Source organism: Rattus norvegicus, chromosome 2 (assembly GCF_036323735.1).
Source record: "Rattus norvegicus strain BN/NHsdMcwi chromosome 2, GRCr8, whole genome shotgun sequence".
NCBI classification, from domain to species: domain Eukaryota; kingdom Metazoa; phylum Chordata; class Mammalia; order Rodentia; family Muridae; genus Rattus; species Rattus norvegicus.
In genome coordinates this window covers 204683256-204699462 of record NC_086020.1, presented here as the reverse complement: position 1 = coordinate 204699462, position 16207 = coordinate 204683256, and the positions used below count along the sequence as shown (strand labels likewise).

General features: G+C 36.2%; 1 protein-coding gene across 3 annotated transcripts in view; it reads right to left on the bottom strand.

Annotated features, from left to right (window-relative positions):
• The window catches only part of Col11a1 (collagen type XI alpha 1 chain), a 193129-nt gene that overhangs the window by 2802 nt on the left and 174120 nt on the right, over positions 1 to 16207 (bottom strand). For all 3 annotated transcript variants that reach the window (NM_013117.1, XM_006233210.5, XM_063281374.1), the window contains 9 exons: positions 14503 to 14556; positions 13565 to 13672; positions 11264 to 11317; positions 11129 to 11164; positions 10982 to 11035; positions 9396 to 9645; positions 4200 to 4312; positions 2729 to 2797; positions 723 to 956 (listed from right to left, as the gene is read on the bottom strand). In NM_013117.1, coding sequence (NP_037249.1) covers positions 723 to 956; positions 2729 to 2797; positions 4200 to 4312; positions 9396 to 9645; positions 10982 to 11035; positions 11129 to 11164; positions 11264 to 11317; positions 13565 to 13672; positions 14503 to 14556 — 972 coding nt within the window. The remainder of the gene's footprint in view (positions 1 to 722; positions 957 to 2728; positions 2798 to 4199; positions 4313 to 9395; positions 9646 to 10981; positions 11036 to 11128; positions 11165 to 11263; positions 11318 to 13564; positions 13673 to 14502; positions 14557 to 16207) is intronic.

Here is a 16207-nt window from a genome sequence, read left to right as displayed (position 1 = left end):
TTAAAAGTAAAATATTTCTACTGTGGTTAATTTTATAACCACAACAATGCAATACACTGGGGAGTTTTCTAGATCTTTTCCTGACTCACTTTTTCCCCTCTTCTTCTTTTTTCTTGTACCAAAACTCAGATTGCTAAAATAATGGACTTTGTTGTTTGTAACTGACATCACTTGGGCCATTAACTCTAAACAAAGGCAATTGCTATTATATGAAATTCCCACATGTTAAAAAAATTTTAGAGAATAAATGAAATTCCAGGGGAAAATATGCAATTGCTCAAAAGCTTGTATGATGTTTCTTTCAAAAGGCAAACAAAAAAGGTCTATGAATAATACAATACAATTCCTTTGTCATTTTTAAACTCTTAGATTCAGGGGTTGGTTAGTATACTGTTTTTATTTTATTTTAATTTGAATGACTTGTTAATATTTTTCAAGCATCAGATGCATACATAACAACATATGGTCTAATGTTACCTTCTGCTAGATCTTCAAAACTAGATATTTAGGACTGTATTTCAGGGTATCATGTGTCCATGTGTCTAGGTGGTTTCTAATATGTTGTATCTTAAATTTTAATATGTCAGTGCTGAGCACTAAGTCTTCCTAATAACTGATACCCACTTTAAGAAACACATCTGGATTTGCACCTTAACCAAGCAGCCCACACTGCTTCTCAAGCCCGAACTCCTGGAAAGAAAGCAGACTGAGACTAGACTCACCGCACAGCCGTCATACAAAGCTTTGATGTGTGGGTTGTTCTCGTAGGACATTTCCTCATCATTAGATCCCAGAAACCGAAGTGCTTTGTCATAACTTCCTGATAAGACGTCATACCAAGCAGTTGACTGGTGGCAATTGTAGGTGAAGTTTTGTCTGGCAGAGGCAGTCAGGAGTTTCAGGAATGTCATTTGTACCATATTGATGGAATTGCCTTCCACATCTAAATAGGAAAGCTGGCAGAAAAGAGTAATGAGGCATATCAGGACTGTTCTTCCTTTTCAATTACTCTTATTTTTTTACAGTTCTTCATTCTTGGGATAGTTAAATACTGGCTGTGAATAACACTGCCAGGTCTTGGTGATCCTAAAGGGAATACTATCATTTTATAAAGAAATGTGGCAAGAGTCAAAAAAGTCAGATAGGGGCTTTGCCCCCAGCACTGGGACTCCCCACACACCTCAGTTATTAAAATACTGCTCAGATTTTAAACTACTTTACTTTATCTTCCTGCCTTTTTTCTAACAAGTAAATACTGTAAGAGAGCAAATGTTCTGCTTCCAAGAGATATTTAAGTATAGTTGTAAATTTTTAAATGGTAAGATAGTAATTATTTTCTTGAAAAAAAAAGAAGACTCTTGCCACAAAGTAAACAGTGGATGGTTTTTATATGGTTTGATTCTTCAGAAATCTTGCAATCTATCTACTTTACATGAATTTTTAACACTGTCCTAGTCTTCTACAATGTTTTGACTTCTTAGCATAGATGGGAATTTGTCCATTTTCAGGTAAAGCATAGGTTCTATTTTTAAATCAACATCATCAAGCATAGCACCCCAGAAAACTTTAGTCAACGTATGTATCAATCACGATCTTGTTCTTACAGAGTAAAGTGTTCTGAGTTGCAAATTATTAAGGTATAGGCATCTTCAACTATTTTGACAGGAATGGAGTAATCTGTGTTCCAGAAAGTATGTAGTACATGATTTAAATAAAGTATTCAGATTGAGTTCATGAAAATCTGTAATCTCTGTATTATTTTTAATGGAGTTTACTTAATCTTACTAATTAACAAATTGCAATGATGATTTTTGTGAGGTTGAAATGTATTTTAGATGTGCATTACACAAAGTAAAATAAATTAAAATAAAATTAACCTACACTTCTATATATGTTTACTACCACTGAAATAGATGAAAAAGCATCACATATATCCAGTATATGACTAAAAATATTTAAGTCAGGTGGAAAGCTTCATTAGAAGTCATTGCTGAATATCGATGCGTGTGTATAAGTAAGGGGATTAAATATATAATTTATTAGTTGTGGAAAGTAATGCCACTTAAAATATTAAATAAGTGAATAATTACCAGGATTATTGGGAAATAGTGAGAAATTCCTAATTAGCTAAAAAAATCATTTTAACAGCCTTTAATATAATTTAATTAGGGCTTTAATCTTACTTTATTTCTAGCAAACTATTACATGGAATTGGTCACTGCATTGAAATATTTAAGTAAAATGGGCTTCACACAAAAAACGAGCTGTCAATTGTTTATTATATTCAGCTGTCAATTGTTTATTATATTCATGAAACCGAGGAGGGAAAACTTGCACATTCTTCAGGTTCTCGTTGAATTAGGAACAAAGAGCAATTGTGTTTCAAGGAGACAGAAATTAAAATAGATGGAGTTAGAGATACTAGGTAGATGATGTATTTTGACTCTCGCTACTTTTATTAAAAAAAAAAACCCTGTTTTATGATGCTAAGCCGCATCTTTCATTTGATTATACTTTCTTTTTCATAAATCCTTTCAGTTACTTTGATTCAATGCTTTAAGCTTTAAGGTATTACTGATGTCTAAGACCTGAAGGCTGGGAACTATGGAAGCATGCGAAACTCTTCATGGCATTACTTATGTATTTGATTCAGCTTCTGAGGACACTTGGTTGGAGCTTCACCTAAGGAGTTTAAGAGATTTTGTTGGATATGGAGGCAGCAACATACCAGTTTTCCTCTCTTAAATTCACTGTACCAACTTCCTGGTTTCTCCTTCGGCCAAGATGAAAGTCTTACCTGTTGGGAGAGAATAGAAAAACATTTTAAAAATGGATAAAATTATGAATATCATTGTCTGCATGCTTATCAGAAAATTTGGTATGATTAGAAGGCCAACAAGTGTTCTGAATCGTATGGGTCCTATATTGCATAAAACGATATATGAACAACCTTCAAGCTAGATCCTGTGAATGTCATGGATGAAGACTGAGTTATTATTGCCTTCCTGATAGATTTTCTAGCCAAAAGCACAGAAAAGGGAGAAACTAACTCAAAAAGCACATTACAGGCTATAAGAGAGCAGAAAGAAGTCATGTAAATTTACATGACTTCTTTCAAGGAAATATGCTTGTCTCATCCAGCTTAAATCATAGACTTCTCAAGAATTAAGAACAACTATACCAAACAAGCAGAGCTCCCAGTGACTAAACCACCATCCAGAGTACACATGGACAGACCCAGGGCTCCAGCTGCATATGGAGCAGAGGACGGCCTTTTTGGGCACCAAAGGGAGGAGAAGCCCTTGGCCCTGCCAAGGCTTGATGCCCAGTGTAAGAAAATGTCAGGATGGGAAGACAGGAAGGCAGGAAGGTAGGAAGGAGTGGGTGGATGAGTGGGGGAACACTCTCATAGAAGAAGGGTGAGGGTGATGGGATGAGGGGTTATAAATGGGAAATTGGGAAAAGGGATAACATTTGAAATGTAAGTAAATGATGGTTATATATAATTATATATGACTTTCTAAACATTGTTAGCTGACATATTTGAAGTAGTTTCTATCCCTCTGTCTGCCACACTGCTTGATACGAAAGGTAAGGTTTAATAACTGAATAGAGTAAATAGATATTTTCCTACTTATATAATATCAGACAATGTCATTATGTGAGTTGAATACGGTTCTTTACACGGAAGATCGGCCAGTGTCTCTAGAGATAAACCTCAATATCCAAATACCGTGAAGCGAGAATCAGGGAATTTGTTTGGCGAGATCAAATATTCAAAATATTTGTAAAGTTGGCATGTGTTCATTTTAAAAAGAGATTAATAGTTTATAAAATGTTCCACTTTCAACATAATATGCAGCTGCGAGTTCTATCATGTGATAATGGGCAGAGAATAGCTTATGTTCTCTAAGATTTGAGATTCAGCCGTGCTGTGTCATGGAAAGCCATAGAATTTTTGAGAGCAAGCAGGTGCCTAAAGAATACATCTGGGTAACAACATGAAGGAAAGAAGTACGTGTGAACCAGGAGCACCAGCTTGGTGCCTTATTCATGTTTATGCAAATGAAATATTCTAATTACCCTGTAAGAAAAGCAGATAAATGAAAATACGACAGTAAAATTTTCCTGTTTAGTTCAATATTGCAAAAACATGACAGGAAGTGTCAACATTCACTGCCAAATAGATTGGTACTTACTCCCTCAGATTTTTTGTCTGGATAGATGCACGTCTCACCACCAGCTGTGAAATTACAGTAAACTTTGAAGGAATCACCTGAGCAGCCTTGGTTAGGATCAATCCAATATTCACCTAGAAGTTAAAAAAAAAACCCTTCATGTACAAAGCAAACGGTATCAAAATGAAACACATTAGATATTAAATTTCATGCACTGTTTTTGTCATATATCAGTGTATATTTGAATAGAGTTACTTTATGTTTCTTTTGCTTAAAATCTTTGTAAATAATCTAAATAACCACTCTGGAATAATCTCCTTAGTTCTTAGCATTCCAGTCATACTTTGGTTGCCACTTAACTGTAACCCTCTCACTTATGAGCTTTCCATTTACCCATACAGAATAAGCTCCATCCAAATAAGGATAGGGTGGACTAGAGCCCGAGTCCCACATATATCACTACATCTTAGTAAGCTCAGAGCTGAATTCAACATTTTTCCATGTGTAACAAAACAGGGTGATTGGTATGTTGCCTCAGGGGCTATAACATTTAATAACAAAACTTCTTATAATAAACTCAATTTTTTTGAATGGTATCCTAAGATGAACTGCTTTCTGCTAGTAAAGCCATTGCTGAAATGTTATAGAAGAAATTTGGTTATGTTAATGACTAATATTTGGTATTTTGTGAGTGGAGATAGTAAATAATGAGAATAATATAAAGTTATTCTTTAAATAATAATGAATTTTTACTCAGGGTTATTAGAAGATAAATTGCATATGGGACAATTCCTTCACTCTTTCTTTTCCTGCCATACATAAGTTTCTACTTCATTTCAAATATTAATTCAAATTACAGCAATTCACTGATTATGAACTTAAATTTTCTGCGTGTAAAGCGTTTACCATTGCTCATAATATGTGTGCACTTGCATCTGCACATGTGTGTGTAATTGAATGGAAGGCAATGGTCAATGTTTGGTGTTCTTTCTATCTCTGCATCTTTTGTTTTGAGACAGAGTCTCTTAGTGTAACTGGAGCTCATCCATTCAAACAGACGAGTTGGCTGGTGAGCTCTTGGGATCCTTTGAACTCCTCTGGCAAAATTGGGATTATAGATGTGTGCATCCATAACCAGCTTTGTGGGAGAGCTGGGGATCAAAACTCATGTCTTCATGCTATGCAAAAGTCCTACTCATTGAGCCATTTCTCCAGTCCCATTTACATCTTAAAAAGCTCAAGTTCATTTAGTATTGGGAAATTAAAATATACAGTATCATCTAATTCTTTAACATCTAATACTGCATATAATCAGGAGAAATTCTTTAAATTTCAATGTCTTCTATATATTTCGTGTAAATTGAATATCTTATGTAACAAAAATATTCTCATTTTTTATCAATACCTTCACAATAGCTTCTTAGAAAAACCATATAAATAAATAAAAATAATCTACAATTTTGGCACTCACACCATCTTTATTATTTTGTATGTTCTAGGAATTTATAGTTTTATACACTATAAAAAATAAATTTGTATCAATTATCTCAAATAAGAGTGCCCTTAAATATCCTTCAGAATGAAATATTAATAGACAAATTCTTAAGATACAATTGTTCGGTAAAGTGGTACAGCATCAGGGATGGAGAGGAGGCTCAGCGCTTAAGAGCACTCACTAATAAATGGATATTAGCCACAAAAAAGTACAGAACACCCAAGATACAATCCACAGAACTCCAGAAGGTTAACAAGCCTGAGGGCCCAAGTAACTACTCTTCAATCCCACATTGGAGAGAGAAAAAAGCAATCACAAGAGTGGTAGGGAGGGAGGAACCTGGGAGGGAAGGGGGAGGAGAAGAGGGGAAATTGATCAGCTATTGAGTTGGGGGGGACACAGGACTGAAGCCCTGAGGGCCAACAGAAAGAACAGAAACAGAAAACCTCAGGAGGCTGGAGGAGGGGGGAACTTCAGAATGTACCAGAGACCTGAGAGGTGAGAGACACTCAGGACTCAATGCCCTACAGGCAGCAGAGGTAACTTGTAGAGCCCACCTCCTCCAGAAAGACAGGGCATCAAGTAAAGGATAAGGTTGCCATTCCACAGCCAAAACACTCTGACCCATACTTGTTTCTGTCTGAATGAAATTCAGGGACAAAAAAGAAGAGTCTGAGGAAAACGAGGTCTAGCAACAAGCCCAAATTGGGATCCAGCTCAAGGAGAGGATCCAAGACCTGACACTGTTGCTGAGGCTATGGTGTGCTATCATGACTGCCCTCCAAAAGACCAAACAAGCATCTGAAGGAATCAGATATAGATATTAACAACCAATCAATTGACAGAAGCTGCTGACCACTGTGGTTGAATTAGGGAAAAGCTGGAAGAAGCTGAGGAAGAGGCCAATCTTGTACAAGGACTAGCAGTCTCAACCAACCTGTCCCTCCCCAAGGTTTCTCAGACACTGGGCCACCAACCAGACAGCATACACCAGCTGATATGAGGCCCCAGCACATATACAGTAGAGAACTGTCTGGTCTGAACTCAGTCAGGAAAGATGCACCTAACCGTCAAGAGACTGGAGGTTCCAAGAAGGGGGGATATCTGGTGTGGTGTGGGGTGTGATGTGGTGTGGGGACATCCTTGTGGAGATGCGGGGGAGGAGTTTTGGAATGTGGAACAGTCAGTGGATGAACTGGTAAGGGGAGAAAAATCTTGACAGTAAAAAAAGATTAAACGAAATTAAAAAAAAAGTTCTTCTGGGTGGTTTGATTCTCAGAACCTGTCTGGAGGCACACAACTATAATTGTATGGGTTTTTTTTTTGTTCTTTTTCTTTTTGCCTCCATGGCACCATGTATGCATGTTACACACACACACACACACACACACACACACACACACACAGAGAGAGAGAGAGAGAGAGAGAGAGAGATACACACAGAGACAGAGACAGAGAGGTGGTGAGACAGAGAGACAGACAGGCAAATTATCCAAGCACATATAAAAAACACTAAAAGCGTTAGAAGGTTAAGGAGGGTTCCATACACCATAAACACCATGTTCGATATGTTTCTAATTTATTCCACACTTAGCTAAGACTATTTTAATTGTAAATTTGGTATCATCATCTTTTTTTCTGTAGAATAGTCAATCAGTTCCTTACCCAGAATTATTGACAAGGTTTTCTGTTTTGTTAATTTACTACACATCACTCTGCAGGCTGTTCATGACTGCTTACTCTCAGTGAGCTATGTTTTGGTTTTACACAAACATCAGGATCTGGCTTCATCATAATTTTGCAAATGTTCCCCACACTTTCCTGGAATAATCTTTTGATTATTATCATGGCTAATGATCTCTTTGTTATTTCAGAAGAAATATAACTATCAAAATTAATGACATTATTTTGATCAGAATCAACCCTTTCTCTTATTGTATAAATTCATATTATTTTTGTAACACATAAAATATGCAATCTTGGGTTTTCCTATTCATATAATTAGAGGACTGTCTTTAGGCTGTTATTTTTGTATTAAACTATGAGGACCTGTATGTAGAACCAATGTTCATAAATATATAACAAATATGATAATCTCAATTAATTAGTAATGTAAAAATTTAGCCAAGTGGGTTTCTATGTTCCGATTATTGGAAAGTGCATTCCATAGGGTGTTCATCCTTTTTCATTTCAGCTCTTCTGCATCATACGTGGTTTGTAATTCAATGCATGTTCTTATCTTTTACACCTGGTGATCGGTTTTGCCTGATTAAATCATTTATAGAGTTCTGCAGTGTATAACTCACATGACATAGTCATACTCATTTATATTCATTTAAGTGTCATATGAACCCAACAGGAGTCTATTGATTGGCAAGTATTTTAAACTTTGGAGTAGGAAGAGTGATTTTTTAGCATATGGTAAGCTAAATGGCACTATCTCATTGCTTGCATGATGCCAGTTACACATTAAAATCTCCTTATAAGTCACTGAGCTAAATGTATCTTTTGACATAAATACTGACTTAACAATCAGAGCTTCACATTGCTGCAGGATCTCATTACTGTTTGCTCATGTTAATAGACTATGTTTAAGATAATAACATTTTTGTGATGCCTTTATTTTATAGTGCTACTTGTGAGTTATGTTTGACTTTTCTAGAAGTACTGAGTTACATATAAATGAATCATAGCATTAATTTAAAATCAATCATACAAAACAATAATGGCCTGGGAGTAAAGGAGAGAGAGAGGCATACTTCAGAATAAATTAGAAAACTGAGACTTGGATAAGTACTTACTGCTCATTAAATAACTAATTAGATGACTTTACCATCTATGTATCAAACCCGATTCTGGTAATTCCTCAGATAACAAAAAATACAAGGCATTTTGAGGCTACAGGCACAGTAAAGTATGATTACTATTAAGTGAGCTGGTTCTATTTATTTTTGGTATGTGTGCATCAAAGGAAAAGGAAAATGATTTTTTAAAAAAGTTTTAGTTTTATTTTATGTCTATGATTGCCTTGTCTGACTGTGTGTGAGAATAGTGAGTGTGCTGGTGCCTGTGGAGGCCAGAAGTACCAAAAATCCCCGGAAACTGGAACTACAGATAATGTAGCAAATGCTACCAGTGGGTGCTGGTACTGAGCCTAGATCCTATGCACGGGCACCTAGTGTTCTTAACATCCTCCAGCCTGAAAATGAAATTTTTCCCACAAGTCATCATTATTCCTAAATATTCTATTCACTAAACCCACGTATCAAATATTCAACTATTAACCTACTTACTCTTATACATGTTATTAAGATTAATGTACTAAACCATATTAACATACTCATATTAGTTAATATTACCATAATCATTTTAATATAAGACAAGTTATTAAGTCAGCATGTAATAAATGTAGTGATATGAATATTAGTTACATATAATACTATGCTATGAGTATTAACACAAATGTATCTGTGTTAATAATAAGCAACCAAAAATAATCCTATCAAAATTCAATAAAACATGATTTTGTAGAGAACTTTAGAAAGCATTTCTTGGAATGCATGCATAAATATGTTGTTTTTTTCCCCATCTGTAGGGCTAAAAGTAATAGTAATTTGCTTTAGTTTTATTTAGAGACTATATTAACTATATTAACAAGTATTGACAAGTCACTTGGGTAGCCGGGCGGCTTAGAGTATGTGTGTTAGTCATTACTGACATACCATCTGGGAAGTCGGGGTGGCTGAGCTGCAGGTCTTTGCATGTTCGTGCTGGGTTGGTCTGTGTACCCATGGGAAACTTCATGTGTTCAATGTCTTGTTTCAGAGAATTGAGGGAACCAAATATTTCCTCCATGCCATCTGAGTAGTCAAGAATATTATCACCTGCGTCGGCCTGGATGCTTTCAGTGTGTCTTCTTGTTTTCTTCGGTGACAAAATAGGTAATGGCTGTATGACTTCTCCAGGAGGACCCTGCAAGCAAATTGATGTGAGTGTCATTACTTCAGAGATTAAGGTATTCTGTGAGTTTATTTACTAGTAATACTCGTTTTAGAAATTAATTGGCTTAGCTATCCGTTGCTAAATTAATGACATATATGAAAAGATATATTTTTAGAAAAATATGGTAGAGAAATTGAGGCAGGTCTGCAAAGCAGATAATTACTAGTACATTTTCTGTAAATTAACATAGTATGAATTTGGCGACATATTACATAGGTTACTCTCATTTATTCACTAATCTTGATTTGTATACCTATATCCATGATTAGATATAATGTTACAAAGCTTTTAGGTTATCCAAACTTTATTCAATAGTAGCTTATTTTCTGAAGGAGTAAAAAAGTGATCTGCCCCATTAACATATTAAAATATGCATAACTTACATTATTCTATATTACTCTGGAAGTAAATTCCATAAGTTGAATTTAATGATATGTAATCATACAACCACATTAAACAGTTAATTCATATCCTCACTCGTCAAATCATCTTTTGCCTATATATGCACTTACTGTTTCTGACCCTCAGCACAATAACTCAGATTGCAAACTTTCTTACAATTTGGATCGTGGAATATATGATTCGGTAAGCTGAAGTCATTTGGGTAGGCCTAGTGAAGTATCACTGATATTCTTATGACAAGAAAAATAATGTGGTCACGTGGATACAGATCTAGACAAGGTTGGTAATCAAAGAAAAGTGTGTTATGTATAATCTGAGAGGTTTAAAGTAGTTTCTCCTCCTACACCTTTCAGAAGAAACCACACCTGTGACAGTTTGGTCTAGGATTTCCAGCTTCCACAGGGACACTCTGCTTGTATTTTGCCCTATGACTGGACTAAATAAACACACATATAGTGGAGACACTTTAGCTAGGAAAAAAAACAATATCCTCGAAAAACAGAAGACAATTTCTTACATATAGGTCTACAGTTTAATACAAACACTTCAGAAGAATATCATTGCTAATAAAAAATACATATAAATATATTTGTGTGTGTGTTCATTCTGTGAGCATTCATTCCATTAGTTTCATTACATGTGACCCAAGTGTACATAATTACCTCGAAAGTTTAATTAGTTTATTGTAGAATACAATTAAGAAATATTTATAAGTAAGAAATGATACTTTAAAAAACAAATCTTGACATGTAGGTTGATAACCTGAGGAACCGTGTTGGATTTTCCTACAAAATCAGTACTTTAGGCAGAATATTCCTTCCCCTTGTTATAGAAGTCCAGACAAAATATTTCCTGCACCCATATGCCTGTTAAAAAAGTATCGTTCTTGCTAATATACACTTACTGGAGGCCCAGGAGGTCCTGGCATACCACTGTCACCCTTCTGGCCAGTAGGTCCCTGTTAAAAAGAAAACATGACAAGCCATGAAGTGAGAGAAAAATGCCACAGACTTCACTGAAGCACTACTATTCAAAGGAGACAAGCACTTACAGAAGATCCTTTGTTACCCTTCGGACCAGCAGGACCCTAGAAAACACAAAGAAACACACACAGGTAAACACGAGGACAATAGGTTACATTGGCATACTTGCTGTTTACCTCATATTTCCATTGTCTTGTACTTACTGGTAATCCTGGAGGACCAGGAGGACCTATGGGACCAGCAGGACCTGGGATGCCCTATAGGGGGGAAGAGTATCCAATTAGTAAGGATATTAGTTCATTTCCTTTTCATGGTTTGCTACATATATTGCAAAAATCTGAAAATTTATGGACAGTGAATAATTTTTTGTTATGAAATATTGTTCAGTAATCCAAGACTTTTTCCATTCGTTGCAATATATAGCTTTAAGTCACTGCTATGAGGGCTATACAGACATTCATTATGGCATCTCTAAAGCTTTCAAAATAAGACTGGATTATAATGTAGAATCAAGAATAAGTGGTACAAACATCTACATCATTGTGTCTTTTATTATTTTAACTTAAATCATATTTTTAATTTATTAAAATATTTTTATTTTTTTTTTATTAACTAAAAATTTAATGTATGTGATATGCAGAAAATTTGAAAAACAAACCAATTAAAAATAGTCCTGAATTAACTGGGACATGTTTCTCTCCCCAAGAAGTAATTTCAAAGTATTTTCTTTGGAAACTATTTGAGCTGGACTCCATTTCTCGTAAATTTTTCAGTTATTTCTATGCTATACCCTATTTTATAACTGTCTGTATCACATTCTTATTTTATTTTTTTTTAATCTTTTTTTTTTGATGTTTCACTTTTTTTTTTTTTATTAACTTGAGTATTTCTTATATACATTTCGAGTGTTATTCCCTTTCCCGGTTTCCGGGCAAACATCCCCCTCCCCCCTCCCCTTCCTTATGGGTGTTCCCCTCCCAACCCCCCCCCCATTGCCGCCCTCTCCCCATAGACTAGTTCACTGGGGGTTCAGTCTTAGCAGGACCCAGGGCTTCCCCTTCCACTGGTGCTCTTACTAGGATATTCATTGCTACCTATGGGGTCAGAGTCCAGGGTCAGTCCATGTATAGTCTTTAGGTAGTGGCTTAGTCCCTGGAAGCTCTGGTTGCTTGGCATTGTTGTACTTTTGGGGTCTCGAGCCCCTTCAAGCTCTTCCAGTTCTTTCTCTGATTCCTTCAATAGGGGACCTATTCTCAGTTCAGTGGTTTGCTGCTGGCATTCGCCTCTATATTTGCTGTATTCTGGCTGTGTCTCTCAGGAGCGATCTACATCCGGCTCCTGTCGGTCTGCACTTCTTTGCTTCATCCATCTTGTCTAATTGGGTGGCTGTATATGTATGGGCCACATGTGGGGCAGGCTCTGAATGGGTGTTCCTTCAGTCTCTGTTTTAATCTTTGCCTCTCCCTTCCCTGCCAAGGGTATTCTTTTTCCTCATTTAAAGAAGGAGTGAAGCATTCACATTTTGATCATCCGTCTTGAGTTTCGTTTGTTCTAGGGATCTAGGGTAATTCAAGCATTTGGGCTAATAGCCACTTATCAATGAGTGCATACCATGTATGTCTTTCTGTGATTGGGTTAGCTCACTCAGGATGATATTTTCCAGTTCCAACCATTTGCCTACGAATTTCATAAACTCGTTGTTTTTGATAGCTGAGTAATATTCCATTGTGTAGATGTACCACATTTTCTGTATCCATTCCTCTGTTGAAGGGCATCTGGGTTCTTTCCAGCTTCTGGCTATTATAAATAAGGCTGCGATGAACATAGTGGAGCACGTGTCTCTTTTATATGTTGAGGCATCTTTTGGGTATATGCCCAAGAGAGGTATAGCTGGATCATCAGGCAGTTCAATGTCCAATTTTCTGAGGAACCTCCAGACTGATTTCCAGAATGGTTTTACCAGTCTGCAATCCCACCAACAATGGAGGAGTGTTCCTCTTTCTCCACATCCTCGCCAGCATCTGCTGTCACCTGAGTTTTTGATCTTAGCCAATCGCACTGGTGTGAGGTGAAATCTCAGGGTTGTTTTGATTTGCATTTCCCTTATGACTAAAGATGTTGAACATTTCTTTAGGTGTTTCTCAGCCATTCGGCATTCCTCAGCTGTGAATTCTTTGTTTAGCTCTGAACCCCATTTTTTAATAGGGTTATTTGTTTCCCTGCGGTCTAACTTCTTGAGTTCTTTGTATATTTTGGAAATAAGGCCTCTATCTGTTGTAGGATTGGTAAAGATCTTTTCCCAATCTGTTGGTTGCCGTTTTGTCCTAACCACAGTGTCCTTTGCCTTACAGAAGCTTTAAAATATTTTTAAAGGAGCATAAACTAAAGCAGGTAAGAATATGGGTGCCCTAAAGCCCTCCAGTGATCATCATAAAATCCTGTGTGAATGTGTAACTATACTGTGCTGTCGTAACGACATGGCCAAACCATCTGACTATACTCACCCCATCACCTTTGGCTCCTGGAGAACCTTGAGTCCCAGGAAGTCCTCTGTCACCCTTTTCCCCTTGTTCTCCTGGAGGGCCAATCAATCCAATTAAACCAGGATGTCCCTATACAAATTAAAGAAAAAATAGTAATATATGTTATAGCCATGATGACATTGTAGTCGTGAAACATATTATCAAAGAAATGGAGGGGTTTCGATAAGCCTTGTTCATGAAATCTAGAGTTTAGAACCTCCATATAATTAAGTGGACCATTACTGCTTACAGGAAGAGCAGCCTTTATTAAGAATGGAGTATTACAAATAAAAGAGCTTTCTACAAAAAAAAATCATTAGTGCTTTGTCTGCAATAAGCTGAAAAAAAAATACCCAATAACGTCCAAATGGCGTGTTAGTAAGATAAAAACCAGAGCGCTCATTAGTTCAGTAAGCATCTCATTTAATCTGAAGTCTTTCATATTCTTTAGGGACTGTTTAGTCTTTAACAGAGTTCTAGAGATGTAAATGGATTGTTATTCCATTATAGAAATGGCTCATTTTCTTTATGTGGTAAAACACAATATAAAACCTGGGAGAGCGTATTATTATTTCAAAAACATTTCTGATTTAAAACTTTTGCTTTCATGTTTAAAACAGAAAAGTAGTCACTGTTGCTATTCATTCTATTTTTGGGGGAGAGTTACTTAGCGTAACCACGTGCTTTCTCCATAAGGTGTCTAAAAGGCATCATTAAGAAATCGCTCTCCTGATGAAACCTTTTTCACAACTATCTGCATACTTTTCCTTCTCTAAAAACATTTGAGAATCTGAAAGTTGTTATCATTTCCTATAATCAGGTAGACAGAAGTATAGTTTGAAATTGCCTTTTAAGTGGCCTTGAGAAAGTTATCACATCTGCTATTCGTGTTCTAGAATCCTAATAAGACGTCCTTTTACCTTTTCACCCTTGGAGCCAGGATCACCTTTGAGACCAGGTAAACCAGGAGGTCCCTGAACAAAAATAAAGAAAATAAATATATTGAGAAAAAGCATTATGGTTTCTATGTGTAATGTCCCACACAAGTCTGTGGGTTTGATTGTGTTCCCATATAGTAGTGATGTTCTAGAAACCTGAGGAACTCTGGGCTCTAGACCGAGTGGTTACACAGAATGATATGGGGGGAGCAAGATAGCTGAGCACTGAAAAGGTAGGACTTCCTCTTTGCCTCCTGCACAGCCTTCATATAAGCACACAGTTCCTCCACCAGGGACAGTAGCTCGTCCCAGTCACTGTCTTCTTTGCCATGCACCTTAGAGCCAAAGTAAGTCCTTCTCTCTTCAAGTTGCTTCTGGCAATTAGTTTGTCCCAGTGTCAGGTAACTGAAACAATGGCTCTGGACTAAAACTTCACATTTGAGTTACAAAGGCAGTTTGTTTTTTGAAATATGAAGTTCAGTCAGTGTTAATAATGATGAGTGTTACGGAATTTGTTGAGATTGTAGAGAAACTCATGGCCTTAAAATGTTATGGAGTTAATGAGGAATTTATGATATTGATAATTTTAATTAGATAAGTATATGCATTTGAGAAGAAAGCATAAACTATCAATTTTAATAATTAAAGTAGAATCAATTTGCAAATTATACATCCAGTCCCTAAGTACTTCATACTTCAATGATAAGCTCTAATTTCAAAGGCTACAATATTTTCAGTAACATTTTAAAAAATAATCTAGAGCTTGTAAAAATCAAATGGTATTTAAAAACCTCAGAAAAGTCATTTAATATGATATTGTTGTGTTTACATAACAACCATATTGGGATAGCTTTGGAATGGCATCTAATCCTGTAGGGAATGAGATGATTCTGTTACATGAACTAGAGGTAACGTCTAACAGTCAGAATTCTGACCTCAATTCTATTTATATTGTCTTGAATATAAACATATTTCACTGTGATTTCCAGAGAGAAAGATGTGTTAAAATATTCAATGATCCAAATATGACTTAATCTTATATTTTCCATATTCACAGCAATATGGATGATGTACTTTGTGTGTCCAGTTAACTTGTTAAAGTACTCACTGGTTTTAGAAGAAATGACCTGGAATTCAAATCTAGAAATTGGACTGATAGTCCAACACTCCTCTAGCATTTCACGGCGAGCTTCTCAGAGTGATCGCGACAACCAAGGATAATGCAATATGTGTTAAAGAACGGCAAGGCAATTTGACAAAGCACTGAAGGTGCGTTTCAAAGGAAGTGCACTGAACTAGATTCCAAACTTTTAAAGATGGGAAAGGCTCCTGAATTGCAAAAAGGAAAGTGAATGAGAACAACATTCATTATAAGAATTGACTGGACAGAATTAAGGAATAAAAAGAAATGTTTAAACTTCTACTTGTGAGCCAGAAATGGTTTTAGCAAATTGTAGTACAGGACTCTGTCAGCAGCAGCTCTATTTTAGAATATATGTTACTTGACGATTTTTTTTCCTTACAAGTTTACTGTGATTCAAATGCTTGCAAACTAAGGACTGGAAAGACCAAGTGGATGCAATTGGCTGGAAGATCAGGCCGAAGGTCAATTCGGTGTCTGGATAACAAAGTCAAGAGCATCAGCATACATCAGTTTAGCTATACATTTGTCTAAGACATAGGTACT